At 42.1% G+C, this 19,536-nt stretch overlaps 1 protein-coding gene across 3 annotated transcripts; it reads right to left on the bottom strand.

Moving 5' to 3' along the window:
• Positions 1 to 893: 893 nt before the first annotated feature.
• Positions 894 to 16,123, bottom strand: LOC110524062 (alpha-N-acetylgalactosaminide alpha-2,6-sialyltransferase 5). 3 transcript variants are annotated; one of them, XM_021603368.2, is made up of 5 exons: positions 15,908 to 16,123; positions 14,973 to 15,185; positions 6,417 to 6,829; positions 4,528 to 4,635; positions 894 to 2,282 (listed from the first exon to the last, which is right to left on the bottom strand). In XM_021603368.2, exons 1-5 carry the CDS (start codon positions 15,920 to 15,922, stop codon positions 2,042 to 2,044), a joined length of 990 nt encoding a protein of 329 aa, XP_021459043.2. In that variant the 5' UTR covers positions 15,923 to 16,123; the 3' UTR covers positions 894 to 2,041. The 3 variants fall into 3 exon arrangements, with proteins under 3 accessions (XP_021459043.2, XP_021459044.2, XP_021459045.2); XM_021603369.2 differs by having other exon boundaries at positions 15,911 to 16,123; XM_021603370.2 differs by lacking the exon at positions 4,528 to 4,635.
• Between the last annotated feature and the right edge of the window lie 3,413 nt (positions 16,124 to 19,536).

Genomic DNA, 19,536 nt, shown 5'->3' with positions numbered 1-19,536 from the left:
TAAAAAACAAGCTTGTTTTAAACCCTGCTTGTCCTTTGAAGCCCTTAAATCCAACCAGGTCCACCTCCGGGATGCTCATCATGATCCAGGTCTCAGGTGGACGCTGTGTAGATGACATCCCATCATTCCGAAGGGTTGCCGCTGTGGCCCCATCCTGTTCGGGAGGGTAGCTACTGGCATTAGGATTCCAAAGTAACACGTTAAAGTACTCAGATAACTTTTTTTTGTGGTGACAACTAACCTACCGCATTAGTTTTCAATTGAAGTAATTTGTTACTTAGTTACTTTTTTTGTGGTGACAACTAACCTATCGCATTAGTTTTCAATTGAAGTAATCTGTTACTTAGTTACTTTTTTTGGGGGGGGGGGGGGGGGCAAGGTGATCTAGGTGATCAAGTCAGGCTCAGTTGATAAGAATTTATATTTTTCCAGCTCTGTTTTCTCCATAAACATAAAGGAAAGGTACTACGATGACACAATGCGATCATGTAGTTTCACATAGAATCTCTCTTCCCAGTTTGTATCAGTGTGGAAAAACAGATTGGTAGACTGTTGTCCTTGGATTTGAGCTCTCCTTTTATTGTGCCCAGTTGGTTTTATATAGGCCCTATGTAGTTACTTACAGAATGTGTAAATAATTCAACAAAATCATTTATTTTAAGTATTGTGAAGGAGATATTGCGTCTGCCAACATTATTTGAGTTGGTATATCCCAGAGTTATAAATGAGCCTAATTGCTGAAATAGGTCAATCAAATCAATAATGAGAGAAAAGTCTGATTAAATGATGATTGACACAGACATGGTGGTGTAGTATGAAGATCTGAATTCCACAAACCAAGAGGTTGTGAGTTCAAATCCCAGGTGAGGACATGTTGAATAACAATCAATGTATAAATTAAAAAGCACAATTTAATCATGTGTGTTAAAAGCACAGTTTGTGTGTGTAACCAGTTGCACAGCCTTTTTTTAGTTAAGATGCCCAAATAATATTTTATAGTAGAATGAACACAAGTTGAGCAAACACATCAAGTTTTTTCAAGTTCGAGCTAAGTTTGTGCCAACTATTTTGAGGAGCAGCTACCCACTTCTGCTTCTCCAGCAACTGCAGCTTGCGGGTCATTCCACAAAAAGAGTGCCTTTTGAGTCCCTTTGATATTTTAAGTAAGAATTGTGCACCAATATTTTTTAAAAGCCTGTTATATTAATCTAAAATATATTTAATATAGACCATATGGATAATTCAATAAATCAGATTTTTTATGACACTTGCTAAAGTGCCAAAATTCAGCATTTTGACATTTCCCTCCTTCAGCCCTGTGTCACTTCTAAGAAGATGTTCACCCACTTAATCCCAACATTTCTCAAAGTATCACCATCATTGTGAAGCCTTTGTCAAAGCAACAAAATAACTAAGTCATTTCTGAAGATGATTATTTATTTCATGTGATTAGTGATTAATTTACATCTGTCCATCATTTGAAGGTCAAGACGTTACGTGAACAGAAGTCTCATTTAATAGTCAAATCCTAGTGTAAAAGCAGGTGAGCTGGTTCCACTCTTTTTTGCCACGTTCTGGTGTTTTGTGGTGGAAATCTGAGCGGGTCGAGCATAACATGTCAACCCTGTTACCCATAGATACAATTTTTATCATATTTTTGTGAAGCTTACATTCAATTGCCACCCTCTGTTGCACACAGCGAGCTTCCATTCCCCCTGTCACAAGGGGATTTATGGCTGATTTAAGATTTTTTTTTTTATTTAACCTGCTGAGATGAAGTTGAACATGTGTTCTTTATGTCAGAATGTTAAAATTAGGTTAAATCCAACATATATGTATTTTTTTTAACCAAATTACACTTCTCAAAGGGCACTGAATTGGTGGAATGACCCTTGTACTTTTCCACTCCTCCCACACACTCCCATAAGGGACACTCCCATAAGGGAGCCAAGGAGAGGATGAGGAAAATCAGCATGTTGGAGTCCAAACACACAGTCACATCTTCCCCAGGTCCTGGGGACCTTTCTGTCTATGTCTGGTATCAAGAGCCATCTGAAGCAGGTGTGAGTGAGCTGTTTCCATTGAGAGTAGAGGACGGGGTCCAGTCTGGCTGGTAGAAGTGGATGTCGAACATCCGAGCCCAGTTGGCGAACACTGTCTTCTCTGTGATGAAGCGATGGTGGCTTCCACGCCGGTTCCGCTCGTGGGAGAGATACATGGCGCACTCGTCAGGCCCCGAAGGCTCGTAGTAATGATACGGCACCGAGAGATGGGAAGGAGCCCTGGAGAAAGGAGGAAATGAGGGGGAGAGAAGTTTGAGGAGGGAAATGGAAGAGGGGGGAGAGAGAGCGAGAATGGAGAGGAGAGAGATCAACAGAAAAAGAGAGAGAGTGTGTGTGCATGCATGCGAGAGACAGATAGAGAATGGGGAGGGGAGGGAGAGAGAGAGGGATTGAAAAATACGGAGAGATGGTGGAGATGCAGTACAGTGCATTCGGAAAGTATTCAGACCCATTGACTTTTTCCACATTTTGTTAAATTACAGCCTTGTTCTAAAATCATTTCAATATTTTATTTCCCCCATCAATCTACACACAATACCCCCATAATGACAAAGCGATTAGAAATTGTTGCAAATTTATAAAACATAAAAAACGGCAATATCTTATTTACATAAGTATTCAGACCCTTTGCTATGAGACTCGAAATTGAGCTCAGGTGCATCCTGTTTCCATTGATCATCTTTGAGATGTTTCTACAATTTGATTGTAGAGTCCACCTGTGGTAAATTCAATTGATTGGACATTATTTGGAAAGGCACACACCTGTCTATATAAGGTCCAACAGTTGACAGTGCATGTCAGAGCAAAAACCAAACCATGAGGTCGAAGGAATTGTCCGTAGAGCTCCGAGATAGGATTGTGTCGAGACACAGATCTGGGGAAGGGTACCAAAATATTTCTGCAGTATTGAAGGTCCCCAAGGAAACAGTGGACTCCTTCATTCTTAAATGGAAGAAGTTTGGAACCACCAAGACTCTTCCTAGAGCTGGCCGCTCTGCCAAACTGAGCAATTGGGGGAGAAGGGCCTTGGTAAGGGATGTGACCAAGAACCCGATGGTCACTCTTACATGGCTACAGAGTTCCTCTGTGGAGATGGGAGAACCTTCCAGAAGGACAACTATCTCTGCAGCACTCCACCAATCAGACCTTCATGGTAGAATGGCCAGACAGAAGCCACTCCTCAGTAAAAGGCACATGTCAGCCCACTTGGAGTTTGCCAAAAGGCCCTTAAAGACTCTCAGACCATGAGAAACAAGATTCTCTGGTCTGATTAAACCAAGATTGAACTCTTTGGCCTGAATGCCAAGCGTCACATCTGGAGGAAACCTGACACCATCCCTACGGTGATGCATGGTGGTGGCAGCATCATTCTGTGGGGATGTTTTTCAGTGGCAGAGACTGGGAGACTAGTCAGGATCGAGGGAAAGATGAGCGGCGCAAAGTACAGAGAGATCCTTGATGAAAACCTTCTCCAGAGCGCTCAGTACCTCAGATTGGGGCGAAGGTTCACCTTCCAACAGGACAACAACCCTAAGCACACAGCCAAGACAACGCAGGAGTGGTTTCAAGTCTCTGAATGTCCTTGAGTGGTCCAGCCAGAGCATAGACTTGAACCCGATCAAACATCTCTGGAGAGACCTGAAAATAGCTGTGCAGCGACGCTTCCCATCCAACCTGACAGAGCTTGAGGATCAGCAGAGAAGAATGGGAGAAACTCCACAAATACAGGTGTGCCAAGCGTGTAGCGTCATACCCAAGAAGACGTGAGGCTGTAATCACTGCCAAAGGTGCTTCAGTAAAGGATCTGAACACTTATGTAAATGAGTGATATTGTATTTTTTTTAAATATATATATACATTTGCAAAAATGTCTAAAAAACGTTTTGCTTTGTCATTATGGGGTATTGTGTTTGGACTGATGAGGGAAAAAAACAATTTTCTTAATTTTAGAATATGGCTGTAACGTAACAAAACAAGGAACAAGTCAAGGGCTCTGAATACTTTCCGATTGCCCTGCATATCATATTTCTTAGCCCCGAGGTGTGCTTATCAAAGCTACTTCTTTCCCTGTGATAATTCTTCAGTCCTAGACTCAGTACACTCTGGCCCCAGAGGAGAGTTTGAGCCAGCATGAATAATTCACACAACACAGACATTTGATCTGGTCCCATGGACCTGCCTGTGGATATCAGCTCGATATCTGGAGCACCTGTTGTCCTCCATCTAGCTATCTTTTGTTTTATTAGACCTTCCCCTCTCATGTATTTAAGATGCATAGTCAATATATTTAGAACACAAGCAGGTATATTGTATTTGCCAGAACAGAAATAATAATATTAATAATATTAATAATAAAAGTGATAAGTTGCCGATTAGTAATCATTGGGGTAATAATCCCTTGTGGCATACGTCATTGAAACTCTTGGGTCCGACACTACTGTGCCCTGTGCTGAACCCAACCCACCTGCAAAAGTCAGGAGCCACCATGCCATAGACATTGATCGTATCACAGAGTTCCAGGGCAATGACCATGGTGAACCAGCCAGTGCTCAGCCATGAGTTAGAGGTCTTCCTGGATGACAAGGTGAGGGGAAACAAGACACAATATATACTATATGTTCAATGAAATGTGTTGCATGATTCAAGAGATTTAAATGAGAGAAATTGTGAGAGAGAAAAAAACTGTCCCTATGTGGTGCTTGCAGTGATATCCATTCTGCCCAAGGCCTTCAATTTATTGCTTAATTTTTAATACCTTAAGATTTCACACTGCCATATTCCTAATTTACAGGATTTGACATGAAATCGCAATGTCAGTGCTGTTAAACAGCCATCAAAGCAGTGCCCCCTGTAAAATGGAGCCCTTTCATCTACTGAACCGTCAAGGCTAGTTTGTCGAGGTGGACCTGCCAGCCATACCAGCCCCTCACTGGGGGATATCCCAGCTGGCAGCGGTGCCACTTCTGTCTGGGCTCATTCTGTTTACTGTTGGCAGCCTCTGCCAGGGGGGCACAGGGAGAGTACCAGGGAGAGTGCCAGTAGGACCTGCAATCGGTTTCTGCTCCTAGCTTTGCCTCAGTGACATTATCTTGTGAGGCTGTGTAGCGCTTTTGTCACTTCCTGTCAACAGTTAATGAAGACACCAATTATCTCGTATTATCGTAGCATATGTAACTGTCATGTACAGATGTGCTATCTTAATTCGATCGCTCTGTTGTCAAATAGATTTTCCTGCGCAGAAACACAGAAACACTTGGTCAATGTGTCAGCTTGTCGCAACATTGCCTGCAATGCCGTGTGATGGGTTTTGGATTTCTGAGCTTTAACTATTATTAATTAGTAGTTATATTATTAATCATTAGTTATAAAAGAGACACGAGGGGTGACTGTAGGGAGAACAGTCACATGTGACAGTGCTGATAAGGAACCATTTAAGGCCCATATCACATTGATTTAAGCAGGCAAGTCAGTTAAGAACAAATTCTTATTTACAATGGTGGCTTCGGAATAGTGGGTTAACTGCCTTTTTCAGGGGAAGAACAGCAGATTTTTACCTTAACAGCTCGGGGATTTGATCTAGCAACCTTCCGGTTACTGGCCCAATGCTCTAACCACTAGGCTACCTGACCGGCAACAATGATGTAATGTTTAGCGATAAGGAGGAGACACCACCCAGAGTGGGGTATTTATACTACCTCGGCTGAAACCATGTGTTTGTCTAATGCAGCTGTACTGGCCCTCTGGGAAGAATAAACTTGGTTTGAGCTTTCACAGTGTCCGTAGAGTTTTTACTCTGAGAATTAGAACCTAACACTTGGTAATGTAAAATTGGTAGTTGGCATCGGTTGTCTCAACGTTATTACACAACTTCTTGTTTCTCCTTCTTCTACCACTTCCATTCACAACATGATCCAGCATTTTGTTTGGGACAGAGTTTCTGTACTTACAGATTGTTAAAATCCCTCTCCAGCTGCATTGTCCCATTCAATGAGATTCTCATACCCCACCGTCTACAACTAATCCTCTTAATTCCTAACATATATTCAGAGTGCTTTGAACTAAATCCCATTAATGATAGTGTGAGTGGTTGGTTGGTTGTTGGGATTTCTTTCTTATTCTTTTGTTAAAAATGCTCAAAAGCAGCTTTTGAATTAGAATGTGTATGCCCAAGAGCACTGACTACAATGCATTCGACTTCCCTGGCAAATTCTGCTTCAAGTGGCTCAAGTCCTCAAACACACTGACTGTATTTTTCGGAAATCATTCTTGACCAGAATTGGACAGACGGACAGACTCACAAAGCCAAAACCCAATGGCATCATTGACCCAAGGGTCAAAATGTCAAAACCCTACCTGTCTCTCCCTGTCTCCTTCTTGAAGAGCTCATCGAACTGCGGCATCTTGAGCTGGGAGATGACGTAGACCTTCAGTTTGGGCAGCAGGTGGTTGACCATACGCAGGTTGTTGAAGACCAGGCCTTTGCCGTCGCGTCGCATACAGCTGCTGGGTCCCCAGAAGAGGAAGACTGAGTCCTGGCTGGCGTTGAGCAGCTCCTGCCGGCTCCGCAGTACCCTCTGCATGCTGGAGTGGGCGATGACGCGCAGGCTGGTACGCTGGCCCACGTCCCGCTGGAAACTACCCCCAGTCGGGGCGTCATTCATGCGGATGACGCACTCAGTGCTGTCGATTTCGGCCCCACGGTTGCTGCCGGTAAGGTGGCCAGAGCTGGTCACCAGGGCACAGCAGTTACAGTGCATCCTCAGAGGCTCGGGGGGAAAGTCAAGAGGTCAAAGACGGTATAGTAAAGTGAGGTCAGAGGCTACAGGAGTTCAGCTGTGGCCATTAAACAACATAAAAAAATGCATGCTTCCTTATTTTCTTGCACTGAAATTATGTACAGGTAACTGCCAAAATAAAGGAAACACTTTAAATGAGAGTTTTGGCGGCTGTTATGGTGTGGGGTGCATTTTCCTGGCATGGTTTAGGTCCTCTCAACCCCTTAGATGGCAAGGCAGATACCAACAAATACACAGCCATTCCGAGTGATTACCTTCAACCTATGGGAATCATTTCTATTCTGGTGGGAGTGGTCTGTGGTAGAGGTCTTCACAGATCCACCTATCCGGATCCATAAGTCAAAATAATGTCACAGGTCTGGTCGGATCTGATATTATTGTCTCGGGTATGTGTCATTTTAACAGACTTTTCTGGAAGGATCCATGCAGATCCGAATGTGACTGTTGCAGTAGAAAGAGAGAGAAAATGTGCAATTTATACGGCTGCTCTTTGCTTTCCACGAGAGTGGCGCATGTAGCTTGTTGTTCTTGTTGTTGGCCAATCATAAGTCATCAAAACAGCAATAGGCTACAATCATAGAGCCTCTGTTGCAAAAGGTGCAAAAGTTAGGAGATATCTAATCAATGGAAAATTTTGAATAAAAATTATGGAATTAAAGTTAACAAGGAGAAGGATAGGTTACAATGGCCAAGAGCCAATAGGAAGGCTACTACTTTATATTCTGAATGGAATTGTTGTTTGTAACTGTGTAGGATGAGAATGCGCATGCAGCCTTTATTAGCCCAGCTAGCTAGCTATCTTAACACGCTCCTCACGGTTTGATGCAGTCAGGACAGGTTACCTATATCATATTGGATGATAAATAACCCAGCTATGGCAGCTATTAGTCTACTATAGCACTTGTCGGCTTAGTTGGTTGCTGTCTCTCATCTCTTCTGCCCACCTCCCTGTTCCGTGTCACTTGCTCACTCACAGTAGTCTACACACACAGCATGGCCTATGCTAGAGCATTACCTCTCTCTACTTCATCTCCCTCGCACTTTATCAGTTCCAGATAATAAAGTAGCTTAAAAATGTACTTCTCTGCTGCTTCCCCCACTCTGATCGGATTGGGTCTGGATCCGACCAGCTCTATACGGTATTGGTCTAGTTGTTCTCGGGTACGTTTGAAACGGATCTCTATATTTAAAAAATGGATTTATGCATATTGGATCCGGATGGGAAAGCCCCAGGTCCATTGCGGAACGGGTCCAACTTTTTGAACCTGTGACGGCCTCTAGTCTGTGGTCTTTTCCAGGATGGCAATGCCCCCATCCACAGTGCACGAATGGTCACTAAATGGTTTCATGAGAAGGAAAACGATGTAAACCATATGCCATAGCCGTCTCAGTCACCAGATCTCAACCCAATGGATTACTTATAGGAGTGATGCCTGAGACAGCGTTTTACACCATCATCAACAAAATACCAAATGATGGAATGTCCTGTGGAAGAATGGTGTCGCATCCCTCCAATAAAGTTTCAGACACTTGTAGAATCTATGCCAAGGTACATTGAAGCTGTTCTGGCGGCTTGTGGTGGCCCAACACAAATATGAATAACATTCTACCCATGAGGCCAAAGAGGGTGCTTTTGGTCATTGACTGCAAGGGATGTGACACTTTAGGTTGGTTATTCCTTTATTTTGGCAGTTACCTGTAGCTAACAGCATTGGACAAGTGAAACCACGGTACCCACCACATTGCTCAAGCCTATCGGAAGGCATGTTTGAAGTTTTCAAACAGAGTCTGCGCTCTCTGGGGCTGACTGAAGCCCAAAGGGTCTTCTACAGGAATCACACAACCCATTTTCGTTCAATCAAATATGAGACATATTCACATATTCATTTTGGAGTATGTAACGATGCCTGTAGCCCTTTCCTGCAGTCAAATGACCTAGTGGCCTCGTGGGTGGAATGTTATTCATATTTTTCATAATTTCATCATTAATAAACATTACGTCAAAAACACGCTGAGAATCCGGTTTCTATGTCAAACGGTTTTGCTATGTTTCAGTCTTCTGTGAGTTATATAAAGTGTAATACTAGGATGCACACTCAAAATTGAACACATTTCAACTCTATATCTGACATGGTACAGGTGTTTTATTTTGTTTAAACCCATAACCATGTGTGTCAGGTGTATACTTTTTGTTTCAAAGTCGATGTGTTTAAGACTACCAAGAATGTGTGACCCTGACTTAGCCCGCTAAGTAAAAGGTTAACAAAACAAGTAAAAACATTAAAAACAAATGTAATCCTCCCTCTCTCTCATCGATGTCAATGGGCACACGGAGAGTTGAGATCCATGGCACCAGATTCAGATCTCCCTGCCAAGAGGAAAACTGTGTTCCCCAAAATTCAACAGCACAATCAATACCTGCTACAGCATAAAGTAGAAGGCCAGGCAAAAGGGCATCTATATCTAATAATGAAAATCCTGAGACCCTCTCATGAATTATTCCAAGGCTTAATGCAGAGGCCCATTGGCATTCAGAGCTGTACTCTTAGCTTCATGCTTGACTGTGGCCCGTGTGGCCTGTGCACAAATACATACTGTGCATACGGGTGAGATTACCGACTTCACTGCCTCATGATCCCGCTCTACTGTTCACATGTGTCTTCCTGTAATCTCTGTAATTACACACAGATGAATTAACAAGGGAAGCTGCCAGGAAACGGAGAAGGGAATGGGCACGGTGTGGGAAGTGTGTGTGATGAGTGATCCGGGTTCTTCTGTCATGGTAGCAGGTTGTGAATTTTGAATTTCCCGACTTCAAACTACCGCATCTTTCATCGACATAGTGTGGATATATCAATTGCTCGCGCTAGCCAGACATCCTACAAGTAGACGAGGAAAAAATGACACGCCACGTCACACGATTATACACAATCCCCTGCCAGGCTACGAAAAATAACTAGGGAGGACATAAATTGTATTTATTTTTCGTATTCTTTACGTTTATGCAGATATGGAACACGTACTCCCCATGGCAATACGAACCGCTCTTCTTACTACTTCCTACTTAATGCAGTTCGATACAAGAAAAGAAAACCATGCCGGTTTTGTTTCTGCATTTTCTCTATTGGCTAGTCTTCATGCCTGCAGGTGTTTTATTCCAGGAAGATTGCTCTTTCCTTTTCATCTCTGCTGCTTTCTTACCTGTCACGGACTATGTTTGTCTGGGAACATTTTCTCGGCACATTCGTTTCTCCTTTAACGAGTCAAGAGATAAGATTGATATTTGGAATTGAAAAAACGCTCAGGAATATGAGTGCAGCAAAACGCGGACCTAGAACCCAAGCAATAACTTTCAACTTTATTATTGGATCCTCCTTGTGGCCTAGAGCACCAGGGAAATTTTCCCAGTACCAGTAATAAGTGTTTTTGACAGGAAGACTAAATTGTCTTTGACAGAGCCCAGAGCTTCTGTCAGCTCAATGCTTCTTTCTAGGCAGAAATAGCAATGACTTATCGACCTTCATTTTGAGGAAAAGGTTGAAACCGAGTCTTTTAGGGGAGAAACCTTGTCAAAAAGGATTCTCAAATAACACATAATTGAATCACATGTTATTACATATTCCATCATTATGGAAGCTACCTGCTTGAAAGCAATAATAACTGTGAGGATCCTTATTAGGCCTATGCATTTGGGAGTAGTCTGTGGTAGAGGTCTTCATGGATCCACCTGTACCCAAATCGTTTGATAGTTTTATATTATTATGAACTCATTTCAATATGAGCACACCTACCTATGCAGTAGGAACTTGACTAATACGACTCACCGTATCATAAATCATTCATAAACCGAAAATATACATATTCCACTCAAACTGTGCATCCCAAATGGCACCCTACTCCCTATACATTGCACCACTATTGACCAGGGCCCAAAGGGCTCTATGTAGTGAATGCCATTTGGGACGGTGCCATTTGGTACGTAGTCCCAGAGTTAGTATAGTAATGGGGCGTTGGCAGGTTCAGACTTCATTGACCTCTAATGTGAAGTAGATTAGATTAGCTGAGCCATGATAAACAGACCACAGAGCTCACAGCACAACACACAGTTATGAGTAGTGCCTCAACCCAGTCAATTACCATCCACACAGCATCTCCAGACGCATCACTATCATCCTGCTTAGACTCCTCCCCAGAGGAAAGCAGGATCATAATTGCTTTTGAGAACAGCCGCGTCCATTCAGCTTCTCTCTAGCTACCTCCCAGAATACTCACAGCACCCAAGGCGGACAGTAGCCTCGATTTCATGTCTCGCAGTTCTGGTAAATGTAATATTTCAAAAACAACGGTTTGACAGTGAGACCAGGCGCACAGAGCCCTTCCTTTATGATGACTAGAGACAGTAGGCCAACATATCAGAGGAAATGTCAGAATTGAGGGTGTTGAGGCATTTGAGGGACAAGGGGGAATTGTATTGAGGGGGGGGGGGTTGCTGTATTAACAGATGCGGTCAAATATATTGGCAGCGTTGCACTTTTCACAATTTCTTCTCAAATAAGTAGAAATTGAAATCATCTTTGGTGTTCACACGTGTATTTGTTTGATTTACAACTGCTTTTTAATGATGAGGGCACCAGCATTCTTCTCACAGCTCTGCGATATTTTCTGTATATATCGCTGCCATTTTGTTCTTTAAAAAATGTCAAAGTTCGTCTTTAACAGTGAAATCTAAAGACCGTCAATTCCCACATAGATCCAAGATGGAGTCAACAGCTGCCTCTTACAAAATGATGATATTCATTGCTTCCTGTCAGCTTTCCTCAAGGCTCTGATTAGCCATGTCTATCTATCCGTTTATGAGGGAGTAGGTCCTCTTGGATTAATGAGGACTTGGATCCTTTTGAAGAAGTTCTCTCAGTGAGGAGGAAGTGCGGTGGGTGCACAGCTAATGGGCTACTTATGTTAATGACATCCAGAGGATGATGTCCAATAAGGTTAGCCGTGGTTCGGTTAAGCGTTGATCTTCTAGTCTTTGTCTAGGCCTATACTGGTAAAGATATTAGATGTTCGGGAGGCACTAATTCTCGTCTTAGGTAGTCGTTTTTTTAAAGGGATTTCTGGATCCTTTGTATGGTGTTCTATACAACTGGGATTTGTAAAGGGCATCATTAAGAGGGAGTCTCACAAATAACTAATTTCTGCACTTGTGACTTTCTCCGGTTATCTACATTTTCATTTCTAGTTCCATCAGAGATTACATCAAAAAGCAAGGCTTTAAAAGCAAAGTGGTGGATTTCAGCACTGGTGCGAAAAACACACATATTTAGTGAGGAGATTTACAGAAAATACATGATTTGTGATTACCATGCGTAAAGGCCAGTGCATATTGATGCTGTTGGCCATGTGTTAAAGGTCAACATCTCTTTAATAGGAATCGGTAAAGCATCAGAGGAGGGGGGATTGTCACTAACTGTACCTAGTCCACCAGGCGTGTGTGTGTGTGCGTGTGTGCGTGTGTGTGTGTGCGTGCGTGCGTGCGTGTGCGTGTGACTGCAGCTGTAATCAGATTGTCAAAAGTGAGAAAGCCATAGAGGAGGGACATTCTCAGAAAAGAAACCACCGTGACGGACAGTGGAGAAAGTAACACAAAGGGGGAGACACACGGATTAATTCTAAATTCTATGATTACGTCTAAGATACACCTATTTCCTTTTTTATATATTTCCTTTTATGCTACATGTATCAGCAGCGTTTCAGCTATCATAAATGATTTGTATCTTATGTCTCATCCCAATTCACAAATGCTGAGATGAAACTAGAAAGAGATACATGTGTAAAGGTATCGAAGTAGAAAGGGTTTGCTTTGGGTAGCTTGTGAGCAAACAAATAACCTTCTATGGCACGTAGGTGGAGGCAGACCTTTCCTGTGTATTCTCCATGATTAATGTGTGGCCTTTCTCAGCCCCCAGTATGAGCCATAAAGCAGCTAGAGGAGTAGTAGTGGTACTCACAGGTCCAACACCCAGCTCAGTGGAATCATGGCCCATGAAAGAGAAAGTTATGCACATAAGTTAATGGGGGGCATAACCAGAATCCTTCAGGTGCAGTAAATACTGTAAATACGGTGGTGTGTGTGTGTGTGTGTGTGTGTGTGTGCATGGGGGGGCGTGCATGCATGAATGCTTTGTGTATGTTAAGTGATCAGAGTCAAGAGGCCCCGCAGCTAAAGCCGATACCAACTGACTGGGATGTACTGTGAATTCAGATAGTCCAGATCGTGATTTTCAGGGTGTAATGGCAGCTACACTACAGCGGTACTTTAGTGTCCCTACAGTGGAGAGCAGACCTGAGATGGGGCAGTTTGCGGATTAATGAAGTAATACGATGGCAGGGAACGTCTGGAGAGAAGATTCATATCAGGGGACGGGGGGAGAACGGAAATATAATCCAGATGTGTTCATTGTGCTGCCTTTTCTTGGACTGGGACCAAATAGGACACAAAGAAAGACCTCTTTGTGTCCTGTTTGGTCCGAGTTACTAAGTTCTTTCATCACCATATTCTAGCTGTTGGCTGGAAGGGGACTTCAAATTGCTGCTGAATCTATTGAAAAGTTTGGGCTGGGCAAGAACAAACAACTTCGTTGTGCTGGGCATGTACAGTACAATGGCTACAAATCACACAACTCTCTGACGCTTTTAATAGTCGTTAAACAGTGAGCAGTGAACAGAACCGCTCCAGACACAGACCCCCATATAATCCTGTTCTCAACTCCTCTCCGTTGTGGCCTCTCTTGTCCGGTGCCACCTGAGAGACGCAGTGTCCTTCCACGCTGCTGCTCTCTACTCCCGTATCTCTCCCACTCTGGAGCCATGCTGCTAAAGTCAGCCCATACAGAAGCCAGCACGCAGTGTGTATCTCTTATTTAGGAATAACAACCAACAAAAACCCAAAGGTACCAAAACAACTGCTCTCTCTGCTACCGCACGGCAAGCGGTACCGGAGCGCCATGTCTAGGTCCAAGAGGATTCTAATCAGCTTCTACCCCCCAAGTCATAAGACTCCTGGACATCTAATCAAATGGCAACCCAGTCTAATTGCATTGCCCCCCCCCCCCTTCCCTTACGCTGCTGCTACTCTCTGTTATTATCTATGCATATCTATGTCACTTTAATAACTAGACCTACATGTACATATTACCTCAATTACCTCAACTAACCGATGCCCCAGCACATTGACTTCATACCGTTACCCCCTGTTATTTTACTGCTGCTCTTTCATTATTTGTTACTTTAAAATACATTTAAAAAAATGTTATTTTTCTTAAAACTACATTGTTGGTTAAGGGCTTGCAAGTAAGCATTTCACTGTAAGGTCTACTACACCTGTTGTATTCGGAGCTTGTGACAAATAAAATGTGATTTGATTTCAACTACCTATCTCTCTTTCCATCAACTTGCCTGGGGACCTCACTGGCTGCAGTCTTTGGAACAGGGACTCAAACGTACTGCAAACGGTTGCCAATTTCAAAGTCCCACCCACTCGTGTGGTTTCAAGAAGAAATCTCCCGAGCTTTATCAATAAGCCACTTCGAGTGTAGCCTACCTGGGATATTTGTCTGGGAGCTGGCCGGTCAGCTTTACCTGAATAACAGCTGGATACAGATCAGGAGGTGCAGCTGGTGTTATTCATGCACAACATCACTAGAGCAGTCAATGTGCCTCTCAGGTGCTTAATGTCCAACATATTGGCTGTGGCCACTGATTACAATTACACTCACAAGACACTGAATCGATTAACCCTCATCTTAGTTCTAAACGATTGAACCTTAAGCGACAGACTGAAGATATGTGGCAACAAAGGCATTTGGGTAATTGAAAAGTCTAGTGATAGTGCTGTTGATGGTACTTTGGAATATACTGTAGACTTTTGCCGAATACCTACTTACAATTTCAAAATATCTGCAAAGCCTTTGGAATAAATATCTACAAAGCCTTTTGAATAAATGACACAGGAAACAACCACTGTTGGTTGACAGCATTGGTTGTCCATACATGTTTTAAATGTCTTGACACATTTCTACAGATGTTGCGTTCTTATAGTCAGTATACTGCTTACCTTTTGATCGATGACTCCAGTGTAGCCCTGTAGGGTCAATGACAGGGCTCTTCCTGGTTTAGGCTGCGCTTTCCTGGGCTTATCCATTTGCGGCCCAGTAACAGCAGCATCCGTGGGATACGCTGTCCCTGACGTGTCCGTGAAGCTGTTGTTGTACACAACCATGAGACTGGTACCCATGGTAATAACTATAATGACGATAACCCCATGGCGCTATAATAAGGAGAAAATTGGTAAAATATCATGAGATATTCAACCGGTTTTATAAAATATGCAACAAAAACTAAATTAGCCTATATCTGCAGTATGCTATAATAAGTTATTTATAGCATTTCTATTCTAGAATATAATGACAAATTAGAACTTTAAAACTCTGTTAGCAGCTTATGATAATGGTTGTGAGATGACAAATAATATCACATCTCTTCTTTCTGTAATCACAATTAAATGCTCTAATCCACCACTCAAATCAACCCACTGTGAACAGATGTCAGTTCAGTCTAGTTTTGATTTACATTTGGTTGAGTTGTCAATTAACGTGAATTCAACGTAAAATCACCCAAAAATTTGATTTAGGTTAAAAGTTGGGAATTTCTTGAGGGAAATTCTATAATGCCGATGACTCAGTTTTCCACGTTGATTCAACTTCATCACATATGATCTTTGTTGTTGAAATTACGTGGTAACAACATTGACTCAACCAATTTTTGCCCTGTGGGAACAGATGCGCTCTTAGATTTAAAAAGACTGACAGCTGTGCACTCTTCACATTATAATCTTTAAATCCATCATCCAACCCATTGTCATAAAGATAGAGCCGAAACTATTTAAACAGTAGAGTAGAATAGACTAGGAGCATGATACAGTAGCAGTAGGCGAGATGTCTATTTTCTCCCATAACTTCCATCTTTCCAAAAGAGTTTCAAAAAGCCTACCACCTGAGCCTTCATTTTGTGGATGTCCTCCGTAAAATTGTTCCCTTTACATAACGATTTAGAAGCCGGAGCATTCACGTTGCTGAAATCGTCGCAGCCGTGTCTGTTTACGCCAAATAACAACTGACTGACTTTTTGATAAAGAGCGCATCCCTAATGTAGCAGATTAGCACTCGCACTGATACATACATCAACGATCCACTTCCCTCTCGCAGAATCCAGAGCGCCCAGTATGATAACTCCGCATGGTCATAATGAACGCCTGTTCAAGGATGGAAGAATTTCGTACAATTCAAATTATTGATTGGGGATCTCTTTACTGAGGAATGTAGCCTAACTCTTTCTGTTGAATGTGTTTGAAATACTGTATACATTTGTATTATGTTGTATTTGTAAATTGCAGTGCTTCCTTGTAAAATAAACCTTTGTAAAAATGTCGGTGTTAAGCAAAGAGTTTATAGGCTGTTAATTATTATTAATAAGTAGTTAATATCAGTGGTGGAAAAAGTACCCAATTGTCATACTTGAGTAAAAGTGTAGATACCTTAATAGAAAGTTACTCAAGTAAAAGTGAAAGTCAGCCAGTACAATACTACTTGAGTAAAAGTCTAGAAGTGTTTGGTTTAAAATATACTTAAGTATCAAAAGTAGACGTAATTGGTTAAATATACTTAAATATCAAAAGTAAAATTATAAATAATTTCAAATTCCTGCAAAGCAGACAGCACCATTTTCTTGTTTTTAAAATGTACGGATAGCCGTACCAACACATTCCAACACTCAGACATTATTTACAGAAGACGCATTTGTGTTTAGTCAGTCCGCCAGGCCAGACGCAGTAGGGATGACCACGTGTTCTCTTTATAAGTGCATGAATTTAACAATTTTCCTGTCCTTCTAAGCATTCGAAAACGCTGGTTGTCAGGGAAAATGTATGGAGTAAAAAGTACAATGTTTTCTTTAGGAATGTAGTGAAGTAAAAGTAGTCAGAAGTATAAAGTTAATATGTAATATATAGTTATGTAAAGTACAGATACTCAAAAAAACTACTTAAATAGTACTTTAAAGTATTTTTACGTAAGTACTTTACACAACTTGTTCATATAAGCTGAATAATGAAATGCAATAGACGTAGTTTATGTAATGGTATAGGCTTTGCAAACATGTGGAATAACGTTTATTTAAGTCCTTTTTTATCTTATATCATAGCCTAATAACCAGATTGTGGGATAATATTTCATAAAAGGTAGGCTACAAAGTAATTTAGACAAGGTATTCTTATTCTTATTTATCAAATTATGTAAACATAATAAGGTAGTGGAAAAGCACCTGGGGCAGGGCTAGAACCATCAACTCTGCGGGACCACCTGTGTGTGCACTACCACCCATGCCTTAGAGTTCTTGACCTCTAGGCTGTGATCACAAGTGCTGCGTAGCCTCAACAGTAGTACCAAACACATGCCAACAACAGACACTGGTAACCCCGATGTGAAGTGAGAGCATATCCTCATCTAAAAATGGCAACCAGAGCAGAGCACCAGCGCTCCTCACGGGAGAGCAGAATTGCTAGAAGCTGTAATCTAGACTGGAGCTGCTGGGAAATGGGAATCAGGCTTTTTTTAGTCGCCCTCTGAGTTGTTGACTCCCCGACTTTTATCTCTTATTGACATCGCTGTAAAATGGTTCTCACCAAGAAGTTAGAAGATATGGCGTGCGGCAGCTTGAGGGAGGTGGTCAACAAAGTCCTTTTAAATCTCAATAAAAAACAATACATTCAGTCAGCCTATGATACTTGAAGTAATAGAGGGTAATATCCAGGTCGTTTCACTCTGGCCTAGATGAACATTTAATGATACCATTGACCTAATTAGTGAAATTGGCATGGTTTAAGGGTAATTAATAATAATCAAAGCCTTATATTCAGATGCTTATGTTAATCATTTTTCTATATTATCTTTTGATATATCTTAGGACATTTGGGCTGGGAGGGATATGGCTCCAGTATGTTGTACCCGTAGCTAATTCAAACAAGTTTAACACTGCAATAATTCTGTGATGAAAGGGAGTATGAGGACACATGAAAATGACCTGAAAAATAACCTGACAAATAGGACCTGAGAGAGACTGGTAGAGGTTACTAGAGGAGATGTCATAGCAGGAAGTGAATAATACTGTTCATTCTTCCTGTGAAAAAGCTGTGGTCATGGCTAACCATTGGCCAGCCAAAGGGTCACATCAGAAATCAATGCAAAAACACAACTATTTGAATAGCGGGAATTTACAACTCTTTGAAACTGGTAGAGAGATATTCAATTGGGTGGGAAGAAATTATACCACATTGATTTCAAGGTCCGACAAGGCCACATACACGTGCTTCACGTGAGGAAAGCAACAAGAGGAATCGATGCTTTGGGCTCATTGATCTCTAATGGGTTCCATTCATAGTTCTATTCCACTAGGCTTTCTATCTACATTTCCCTGATGGGGTCATGTGGCAAGCGTAGTGTACTGTATATACTATGGAGTAGAATCTAAAATGCTCTTTCTCTTTATCTCAGCCTCTCCCTCTCTCTCTCATTGTCTCTCTCTCTCTCTCTCTCACACACACACACACACACACACACACACACACACACACACACACACACACACACACACACACACACACACACACACACACACACACACACACACACACACACACACACAGTTCTGGTCAAATATATCAATCTTGTCTCAGAGCGTTTCGTATTGTTCAAATCAAATCAGAGCGTGTTTGTCACATGGAACAATGGAATAATGGACAGCTGAATGTATATTTTTTTCTCTTGCTTTGTTTGCTCTTTTTAGTATTATGTACTGTAAATCTCTGAAAAGCTACCCAAGAAAGGGCTGAATATAGCCCATATTAATATATGAAGCCTTAGAAATAAGGTTAATGAAACCGATAACTTGTTAACATCAGATAACATTCATATAGTAGCCATTTCTGAGACTCACTTAGATCATTTATTTGATGAGACAGCAGTAGCAATACAAGGACATAACATCTATAGAAGAGACATAAATGCTTATGGGGGAGTTGTTGCTGTATATATATACAGAGTCATATCCCTGTAATGCTTAGAGAAAATCTTATGTCAAGTGTTATTGATATCAGAACCAAGGTAAGACCCAGATGCAGACTGTCGAAGTAGCATTGTTTCATGTAACAACAGGGACAGGTCAAGTCAACAGGTCAAGGCAGACAGGGATTATAGTCCAGAGAGGGGCAGAGGTACAAATCAGCAGGCAGGCTCAGGGTCAGGGACAGGCAGGTGGGCTCAGGGTCAGGGTCAGGGACAGGCAGAGTGGTCAGGCAGGCAGGCTCAGGGTCAGGGACAGGCAGAGTGGTCAGACAGGTGGGCTCAGAGTCAGGACAGGAAAGGATCAAAACCGGGAGGACAAGAAAAGGGAGACTGGGAAAAAGTAGTAGCCGAAAACACAAAACTGCTGGTTGACTCGAACAAACAAGACGAACTGGCACAGACAGACAGAAAACACAGGTATACATCCACGTTCATAGCCAATGGGGACGATGGGCGAGACCTGGAGGGGGGTTGAGACAAGCACAAGGACATGGGGAACAG

This window comes from Oncorhynchus mykiss, chromosome 5 (genome assembly GCF_013265735.2).
Source record: "Oncorhynchus mykiss isolate Arlee chromosome 5, USDA_OmykA_1.1, whole genome shotgun sequence".
Classification (NCBI taxonomy): domain Eukaryota; kingdom Metazoa; phylum Chordata; class Actinopteri; order Salmoniformes; family Salmonidae; genus Oncorhynchus; species Oncorhynchus mykiss.
This window is presented reverse-complemented; position numbering and strand designations above follow the sequence as displayed.

Coding starts and splice junctions, on each gene's coding strand:
- LOC110524062 (XM_021603368.2), bottom strand. Junction 4,636..6,416: donor AAGGAGACAGGGAGAGACAG/GTAGGGTTTTGA, acceptor CTTGTCATCCAG/GAAGACCTCTAACTCATGGC. Junction 2,283..4,527: donor GTGGCTCCTGACTTTTGCAG/GTGGGTTGGGTT, acceptor TCCTTTCTCCAG/GGCTCCTTCCCATCTCTCGG.